Source organism: Lolium rigidum, chromosome 2, assembly GCF_022539505.1.
Source record: "Lolium rigidum isolate FL_2022 chromosome 2, APGP_CSIRO_Lrig_0.1, whole genome shotgun sequence".
NCBI lineage: Eukaryota > Viridiplantae > Streptophyta > Magnoliopsida > Poales > Poaceae > Lolium > Lolium rigidum.
The window spans coordinates 225,476,177-225,486,015 of NC_061509.1; the positions used below are offsets into that span (position 1 = coordinate 225,476,177).

At 44.7% G+C, this 9,839-nt stretch overlaps 1 protein-coding gene across 1 annotated transcript; it reads left to right on the top strand.

Moving 5' to 3' along the window:
- The first annotated feature begins 340 nt into the window (after positions 1-340).
- LOC124690608 (GDSL esterase/lipase At5g55050-like) lies at positions 341-1,878 on the top strand. The gene is made up of 3 exons (XM_047223972.1): positions 341-620; positions 710-840; positions 944-1,878. Exons 1-3 carry the CDS (start codon positions 341-343, stop codon positions 1,673-1,675), a joined length of 1,143 nt encoding a protein of 380 aa, XP_047079928.1. The 3' UTR covers positions 1,676-1,878.
- Positions 1,879-9,839: the final 7,961 nt, after the last annotated feature.

The following is a 9,839-nucleotide window of genomic DNA, read 5'->3' on the forward strand; positions in this document are numbered from 1 at the left end:
ACGGCTAGGCTTCGTGCCGTCGGCACAGATAGTGTTTGTGCCGACGGCCAAAGTGTGCCGACGGCGGCCGTCGGTCCTGGTGGTTCTGTGTCGACGGCCAGGCTGTGCCGACGGCTACTTTGCTGGGCTGACGGCGAGCGAGGCTGTGCCGACGGCGGCCGTCGGCACAGATTCTGGCCGTCGGCACGTCGGCGGGTTCCCGTAGTGGATACCACGTGCGGGTATAGATATCGTATCGTGTATAAATAGGCAGGAGAGGCTTCGCTTTGCTCCAACAACTCACAGGTAGATTGCCGTGCTACCATTCCAATTCAAGCAGGGTGGAGTAGCATTAGGCACCATGGCAGGGGTGAGAGTGGCCAGTGACAAGGGCGTGATGGCACTGGTGGTTGCTGTGCTCGTTATGTGCGGCGGCGGGTCGGTTGTCACACCGGCAGCGGCGGCGACCTTGGTGCCGGCGGTGTACGTGTTCGGCGACTCGACCGTGGACGTCGGTAACAACCAGTACCTGCCGGGGAACGTGCTGTACCCGCTGCCGCTCCCCTACGGCATGGACTTGCCGCAGGAGCTAAGGCCCACCGGGAGGGCCAGCAATGGCTACAACGTCGCCGACGCCATCTGTACGGTGCCCGTGCGCATGCATTTTTTCCATTTCATTTTTTCAGATGAAAACTAGCTAACCCCATGATGCAAAACTGAAATGATGCAGCGAGGCTGATGGGTTTCAACATGAGTCCGCCGGCGTACCTGTCGCTGCCGCCAGAAATGAACGACCAGATCCTCAGTGGCTTCGGTGGGGTCAACTACGGTTCCGGCGACTCCGGCATTCTCAACAAAACCGTGAGTACTGTTAGCCGCTCGAAATAATGGCTCGCGTTTTTGTCCATCTATAATTTTTCCCGATTCTTGTTACTAATCTGTTTTTCATGTTTGCATGGATCAGGGGTTGAACAAGAGCATGCCACTGGCCCAGCAGGTGGGGTTCTTCGCGGCCACCAAGTCAAAGATGATTGAGCACGCCGGCGACCAGGGCACCGTAGACGAAATCGAGAGGCGGGTGTCCGAGTCCCTCTTCTTCATCAGCTCCGGCGGCAACGACATGTTCGAATTCCTCAAGTCGCCTGTGCTGCTTTTCTACATCCAGCTCGCCACCAACTACAGGAAACACCTCAACACTCTCTACGACCACGGCGCCCGCCGCTTTGGGATCGTCAACGTGCCGCCCATCGGCTGCGTCCCGGCGTTGCGCAACAGGTCGGACACCGGCGCGTGCATGGAGTTCGCCAACAACCTCTCCAGGAATTTCAACGACAACTGGCTGAGCGTGGTGATGAAGAACTTCGCAGCCGACCCCGAGCGGCCCGGGATTACCTACTCCGTGGGGAACTCCTACAATATGATCACCAACTTCACGGCGGACCCCGAGGCCGCCGGGTTCAGCGAAGTGGCCAGCGCGTGCTGCGGCGATGGAAGGCTGGGCGTGAATCCATGGTGCCACCCCGGCGGCGCCGTCTGCAACAACCGTACCGACCATCTGTACTGGGACTTGGCGCACAGTACTGACGCCGCCGCCCACAAGGGCGCCGCCCTCATCTTCGACGCCCCGGTGGACTGGGGATTCGCCGCGCCCATCAACTTCAGGCAGCTCGTTTCGGATGGATTTAGCAGCATCTAATTTAAATCATGCATGGTTTCCCTTCATTGAAAGGTAGTCAAGCTCGTCGCCATCCTAGTTTATTTCGTAAGTTTATGAGTCTGTTGGCACGACAGTTTTTTTTACTGAATCTGTGCTTGCCCTGTTACCATTTTGTGTTTGAATAAACTGAACCTGACACGTGCATTGTTCACGTGGAGGTGCGTCTAGTTTCAGACCGGGTGGTGATCTCGATCTTGGATGGCACGATGAAAGTGGATCATGCCGTAGGATTCGGTCCAAGTTTCTTTCTGTTTAATAAAAGGATCGCGTTGCAAAACCCTATGTCCCACTGAGATTGTTTGTGTGTTCATCCACTGGTTTCAGAGTCCACCTTTCGTAGATGGATGGAGACGCAATAGAATCGTAGAAAGGGCGCAGCCTTTTATCTACGAATTTTATTCAGATTCAAATACAAAGTTCAAATGGCATGGCCTTTGAATAAAAATGGTCGCCTAAAAAAAACTTGGGTGCATTTTCTAAAACCTTCCGTAGATCGACAGAGAAACAATTGAATCATGGAGAGAAGTACCGTTGTGCATGCAAATCAAGTTCTTCAGTGTTGTTTTAGGGGAGTAGCCATTCTTTTTTAAATAAAAGGAGTTTTTCGAAGTACATTTTCTACGGTCTTCCGTAAACAGGGGAGCCGAACCCCCCCCCCCCCAGCTCCATTTTATTGAAAATGAAGCAGGGGATAACAGAGTACACTACAGGAATGGGGCTATATGCCGAGGGCCGGGAACCCTCGGCGTAGCATGCTTTGGCCCTCGGCGTAGGCTATGCCGAGGGCCGCCCTCGGCATAGCTCCTCGGCGTGTAAGTCCCTCGGCAAAGGCACTATCGCCGTCGGCGTAGCACGCTACGCCGACGGCAAAACCCTCGGCATAGACTTTTAAAAAATTCAAATTTCCCGTTTCCAAAAAAATTCAAAAAAAAAAATTCGAAAAAAAAATATTTTTTTCTATATGCCGACGGCAAAACCCTAGGCATAGACTTTTAAAATTTTTAAAATTTTAATTTCTTTTACATAATTTTTTCATTTTTTTCCTTTTTTTTTCTTTCACCCAATACACTTTTAACTCTAACTACACTTAATCTTATGTCAAATTACAATCATGGTTAAACTTCCCAGTCGGTCACCCATCCTCACACTACTCCAGCCTCAGCACGCTTAACTTCTTGGTTCCATTCGGATGAGCTTCCATTATAGAATTGACACCTCTTACCGATAATAATAGCATATCAACCCTATTAACCCTTGAACCGTGATGCACACTTCTTTATTTTTGAATCCCAAACAATTACTTAAGTAGACAACAATGAATATATATAAGTAATAATAATATTGAATTCAAATAAAAATAAAATGATTTTATTTTTTGGTCTTTTTTCTATTTAATATTGAATAATTAATATCTTTAAATCGGAAAATCAAAATTCCACAAATAATATGTCTAAATCGATCAGAAAAATGAGAGGAATCTAAATATAACATACATATCATCATTTGAACCTAAAAATTAGAGGAATCCAAATATGACGCCCAATTTGCCATGTGGCCAAAATGACCCCTCGCGAGATGCGAAATGACCGTATCGGGCGGGCTGGTGCACCGTTCGCCATCACGCTAAACGGACAAAAATTAGCACATAAAGTGATGTGTTATAGACATAAAAACATTTTTTGCGGAATTTATTGAGCGACGGAAAGTATACCCCTAGTTCAAATCCGGTCAGTTTCCAGCGGATTCGGTGGGACAACGTAGGAAGCCGCATGGATTCCCAGATAGCTAGCGCGCACATATGACATGTGATATGTGGTGCGAAGGCGGTGTCCTACCACTACGCGGAGGTCTCGCGCAATACTAAAATGCGCCCCATGTAGTCGCTTCACAAAATAAACCCGTTTTGGCACCCCGAAAATGAAAAAACCATCGCCCATCGGTCGGATTGGAAATCCGCTCCCGGGGCCTTGCTTCCCATCCCAGGGACCACGCACATGCCAAATATGGCCTCGTTCCGACAAACTATGCGGTGTCACGGGCCGTTTCCTACACATTTGCCCTAAAAGCCATAGAACTCCGGACGTGATAGCCCTGTTTGTGAAGAGTTTTCCAAAATAATTGCCGTATCCTAATTCTGACTTTTGGAGTGGTTACTAGAACACATAAAATGACGCCATGCGGCTCCGCGGGATTTTCTGACTTTGTTTAAATTGTCATTTGGCCAAAACGGGCCCCCACGGAGATGCGGTATGTCCGTACCGGGCGTGCTGGTGCACCCGTTTACCATCGCGCTAAACGGACAAAAATTGGCACATAAATTGATATGTCATAGACCTAAAAACATTTTTTGCGGAATTTATTGAGCGACGGAAAGTGTAGCCCTAGTTCAAATCCGGTCACTTTCCAACGGATTCGGCGGGACACCGCGGAAGCCGCATGGATTCCCGTGATAGCTAGTGCGCACATATGGCATGTGATATGTGGTGCGAAGGCGGTGTCCTACCACTACGCGAGGTCTCGCGCAATACTAAAATGCGACTTATGTAGTTCCTTCACAAAAAAACCCCGTTTTGGCACCCCGAAAATGAAAAAACCATCGCCCATGGGTCGGATTGGAAATCCTCTCCCGGGGCCTTGCTTCCCATCCCAGGGACCACGCACGTGCCAAATATGGCCTCGTTCCGACAAACTATGCGGTGTCACGGGCCGTTTCCTACTCATTTGACCTAAAAGCCATAGAACTCCGTACGTGATAGCCCTGTTTGTGAAGGGTTTTCCAAAATAATTGCCGTATCCTAATTCCGACTTTTGGAGTGGTTACTAGGACACATAAAATGACGCCATGCGGCTCCGCGGGATTTTCTCGACTTTGTTTAAATTGTCATTTGGCCAAAAGGGGCCCCCACGGAGATGCGGTATGGCCGCACGGGCGCGCTCGGTGCACCCATTTACCATCGCGCTAAACGGACAAAAATTAGCACATAAACCGATATGTCATAGACCTAAAAACAATTTTTGCGGAATTTATTGAGCGACGGAAAGTGTAGCCCTAGTTCAAATCCGGTCACTTTCCGACGGATTCGGCGGGACACCGCAGGAAGCCGCATGGATTCCCAGATAGCTAGCGCGCACATATGGCATGTGATATGGGGTGCGAAGGCGGTGTCCTACCACTACGCAGAGGTCTCGCGCAATACTAAAATGCGCCCCATGTAGTTCCTTCACAAAAAACCTGTTTTGGCACCCCGAAAATGAAAAAACCATCGCCCATGGGTCGGATTCGAAATGCGCTCCCGGGGCATTGCTTCCCATCCCAGGGACCACGCACGTGCCAAATATGGTCTCGTTCCGACAAACTATGCGGTGTCACCGGCCGTTTCCTACTCATTGCCCTAAAAGCCATAGAAATCCGGACTTGATAGCCCTGTTCGTGAAGGGTTTTCTAAAATAATTGTCGTATCCCAATTCCATCTTTTGGAGTGGTTACTAGGCAAATCCCCTCGCTGGCAATCGATCGTTGGAGCGATCACTTTCCTTGGCGCGGCAGCGCTCGCGCCATGCGCGAAATCAATTCCCTTTTTGTCTTGTAGTGTTTAATTATGTTCACATGAAGCTTTGTATTCACACTAACAACTCACGTTCCCACTTGCAAGTTGCATATAGCCAAGAGCGTTCACACTACATTCATGCATAAAGTATCTCATGGGTTTGCATTTAATGAGCCAACTTTTCAGCACGAGGCTAGCTCTCACAAGTTGATGCATTCATGCACAGAGCATCTCGCTCTTTTTTCAGCACGACGCATACTTTCAATTCTCTTTATTTGCAATTCCCTTTTGACAATTCTCTTTTTTTGCAATTCCCTTTATATTATTATTTCGTACGGTAATTCATATTTAATGGGGTCATTTTGCAATTCCCTTTTTCGGGCCAGTGGTATTTAAGGGGGAAAATAACGGGTGGGAAGATCCACTTGCAACTCAAATGAACTACCACTTGCTACTCAAATTAAGTAATATTTTAAGTTGTAAACTAACAAAAGTTGCTAAAAAAATTCTAAATGAAATTTAGTTTTTAGGGTTGCTAGGTATTTATATTTACCGTTGATAAATAACGGGGCACCGGGTTGATAACTTGTAAACAAAAAAAAGAGTCGCTACATATTTTAAATTAAATTAAATTTTTAGGGTTGATATTTATTTATATTTACCATTGATAAATTGCGGCCCACCGGGTTGATAGCTTGTAAACTAAAAGAGAGTCGCTAAAATATTCTAAATAAAATACTTTTTAGGGTTATTATTTATTTTATATTTACAGTTGATAAATAACGAGGCACCAGGTTGATAGCTTGTAAAATAAAAAATATTCGCTAAAATATTCTAAATAAAATACTTTTTAGGGTTGGTAGTTATTTATAATTACCATTAATAAATAACGGAGCACCGGGTTGATAACTTGTAAACTAAAAAGAGTCTCCAAAATATTCAAAATGAAGCTAGATTTTTAGGATTGGTACTTATTTATATTTACTGTTGATAAATAACAGGACACCGGGTTGATAGCTTCTAAACTAAAAAAAATCGCTAAAACATTTAAAATAAAATTAACTTTGAGGTCGATAATTTTGTACATTTACCGTTGATCACTCAAGTACGGAGGGGTTGATTATTCAAACAGAGAGGATTGATAACTTTTAGCCCGAAAAAAAGTTTCTCGAAACATATCAACATGGGTGCTAGTTTTGAAGATCTCGTCGTGACAGATCTATTGGTGAAAGCGAATCTTAATTTGGAGTTGTCGTTTGAAAGTTAAAACATTTTGAATTTTCAAATTTGAAAAGATTCCGCTGACATCAGCAGATTCGTCTATTTTGTGCATGCATGCAGAACTTTTTCTCAATAGCCTGCATCAGGTTGATAATTTTATACATTTACCGTTGATCACTCAAGTACGGAGGGGTTGATTATTCAGATAGAGAGGGTTGATAACTTTTAGCCCAAAAAAGTTTCTCGAAACATATCAACATGGGTGCTAGTTTTGAAGATCTCATCGAGACGGATTTATTGGTGAAAGCGAATCTTAATTTGGAGTTGTCGTTTGAAAGTTAAAACGTTTTGAATTTACAAATTTGGAAAAAGATTTCGCTGACATCAGCAGATTCGTCTATTTGTGCATGCATGCAGAACTTTCCCTCAATAGCCTGCACCAGGTTGATAATTTTATACATTTACCGTTGATCACTCAAGTACGGAGGGGTTGATTATTCAGATAGAGAGGTTTGATAACTTTTACCCCGAAAAAAAGTTTCTCGAAACATATCAACATGGGTGCTAGTTTTGAAGATCTCATCGAGACCGACGCATAGGTGAAAACAGATCTTAATTTGGAGTTGTCGTTTGTGAGATAAAACGTTTTGAGTTTTCAAATTTAGAAAAGATTCCGCTGACATCAGCAGATTCGTCTATTTTGTGCATGCATGCAGAACTTTGCCTCAATAGCTTGCACCATGTTGATAATTTTATATATTCACCTTTGATCACTCAAGTACAGAGGTGTTGATTATTCAAGATAGAGAAAGTTGATAACTTTTAGCCCGAAAAAAAGTTTGTCGAAACATATAAACATGGGTGCTAGTTTTGAAGATCTCGATGAGACCGACTCATAGATGAAAACAGATCTTAAATCGGAGTTGTCGTTTGTGAGATAAAATGTTTTGAACTTTCAAATTGAGAAAGATTCTCGCTTTACGTCATCAGATTTGTTCCCTTGTACATGCATGCAGAACTTTCCTGAAATAGGATATACTACAGTCTAAAACATTCCTAAAATGGAAAAAAATTATGTCCTAAACCGATCGCTCAATTTGCTTTGAGCAAACGATCGCTAGCTAGGGTAGCCCGTTACTAGGACACATAAAATGATGTCATGCGGCTCCGCGAGATTTTCTGACTTCGTTTAAATTGCCATCTAGCTAAAACGGGAACCTGAGAACATATAAGAAAGTGATTGAATTGTTTCTATGTTAACATGTTATTCTACATGATTCAAATATGCATGATTTTGACATAAACGGATAGAGGATGTTTTTCTGAACATTTTGATACCTCATACGCATTTTTCCGACATCATATGAATTAGTTATGATTTTTACAAAATTAGACAAATTTGAAAAATAGCCTACGCCGACGGTGGCCGTCGGCGTAGCCCCGTCTACGCCTAGGGCCAAAGATATGCCGAGGGCTGCCCTCGGCGTAGAGGTCGCTACGCCGACGGCCACGTTTCGCCGAGTGTTGAAAGGGCAGGCTGGCCTGGCCGGGCCATACGCCGACGGCCCCGACTTTTGACCGTCGGCGTATAGCCTGGCCCTCGGCATAGCCTCCCATTCCTGTAGTGGTAGAGGGTTACAGCAAGTATTTTGCAGCACTAGCTATGTTCGTGCACTACTTTTAAACAGGTACTTTTTGTTCCCATAATCCAGATGCAAAGGGGCATACACGTTTTGCCAGATTACAATCAAACTGGCCAGTTTGTATTTCCAATGAAGAAACACTCCCGCTCTGCATCTGACTTCAAGCCGTCCAGGCAATCCGCAGTAATTCCGCCCTTTTGATATCTAGCAACTGAAGATTCATATCTAGCAACCGAGATCTCGATTCTTTGTAGATTGGCCGCCACCTTCTCAGGGTAGAAGTCGCACGATCCCAGATCGCTAGCATGCTCGACCACTTCTTTCCCTCAAAACACATTTCATTGCGGGTCTTCCATAAGGAAACTAGGAAAGCAGTGGCCACAATATTGCAAATAGGATCACCAGACAACCAAGCAGTAAACAACGCATCGATGCTACTAATATGACTACCAGGAAATACACACCCAAGTATCTTCCAAATCAAATTGGAAACAACACAATCAAAGAACAAATGAAGAACCGATTCAACCTCAGAACAAAACAGGCAAGTTTGGTTAGTCACAGGACGACGTCCTGGGACCTGTACCTTCCAGATCGCAGCAAGATTTGGTACTTTAACCCCACCATCATTAACCCATCGATAAAAAGATTTAACAGTGTAAGAACCATTATCCTCAAGGCGCCAGATAGGTTTATCCAAAGACTCCGAACGAGAGATTTTCGACAACAAATCACATATCACATACCAACGCAGCATCATTGAGTCATTAAAACAACGACGGAAAGTCAAACGAATTTCATTATCAACCATCACCTCTGCAATGGTAACTGATTGCTCATTGCAAATTTGAAAAAGATCCCAGAACATAGTGGCCAAAGAGTGATCAGATATCCATGTATCCAGCCATTTTCTCCATTACCAACTTGCCACCGAAAACAGTCCTAATTGATGGTGCAGCCCAAATAATACCTTTCCAGAAGGGAGATGCATTATTGTCGTTAACCCAGAGAACACTAGGTAGAGTATCATACTTGTATTCAATAACTTTTTTCCATATTTTGTTTTCAGTAATGAAGAAACGATTAAACCAAGAACCCAAGAGGCATAAATTCATATCTCTAATATTTGGGACACCTAACCCTCCAAACTCTTCTTTTCTAGAGATCAGACCCCACTTTGCTAGATGTGTTATCACCAGAATTTGACCGGATCAGAGGTGGGCCGCGATTAAAGATGGGCTTGAAGAATATACATAGAAGAAATACATGAATCGGCCTTGTATACAAAGTTTGGGCTAGTTTGCCCGTGTATCTGTAACATAGTAGGATACGTGTCGGTTAGATAGAGTTTTGCTCGTGCACGGTTGGGATTATTCCCACGATAGAAAGTCTACGGACTATAAATATGTATCTAGGGTTTATGAAATAAACAACAATCACGTTCACCACAAACCAATCTAGGCGCATCGCCAACTCCCTTGTCTCGAGGGTTTCTTCCGGTAAGCATCATGCTGCCTAGATCGCATCTTGCGATCTAGGCAAGACGCGTTTATTCGTTGTTCATGCGTTGCTCGTGTCTGAAGCCTTGTTGATGGCGAGCAACGTAGTTATCATAGATGTGTTAGGGTTAGCATTGTTCATCGTATCATATGCTGTCGTCGTGCAACCCTTAGACGTCTAGCCGCCCTTACACCTATCTTAGGTGTAAGGGCGGCACCCCGCTTGATCATT

Excerpts from the sequence above, each read along its gene's own strand:
- LOC124690608 (XM_047223972.1), top strand. The coding sequence starts at position 341 with ATGGCAGGGGTGAGAGTGGCCAGTGACAAGGGCGTGATGGCACTGGTG. Across the intron at positions 621-709 it reads CAACGTCGCCGACGCCATCT|CGAGGCTGATGGGTTTCAAC; the intron begins GTACGGTGCCCG and ends GAAATGATGCAG. Across the intron at positions 841-943 it reads CCGGCATTCTCAACAAAACC|GGGTTGAACAAGAGCATGCC; the intron begins GTGAGTACTGTT and ends TGCATGGATCAG.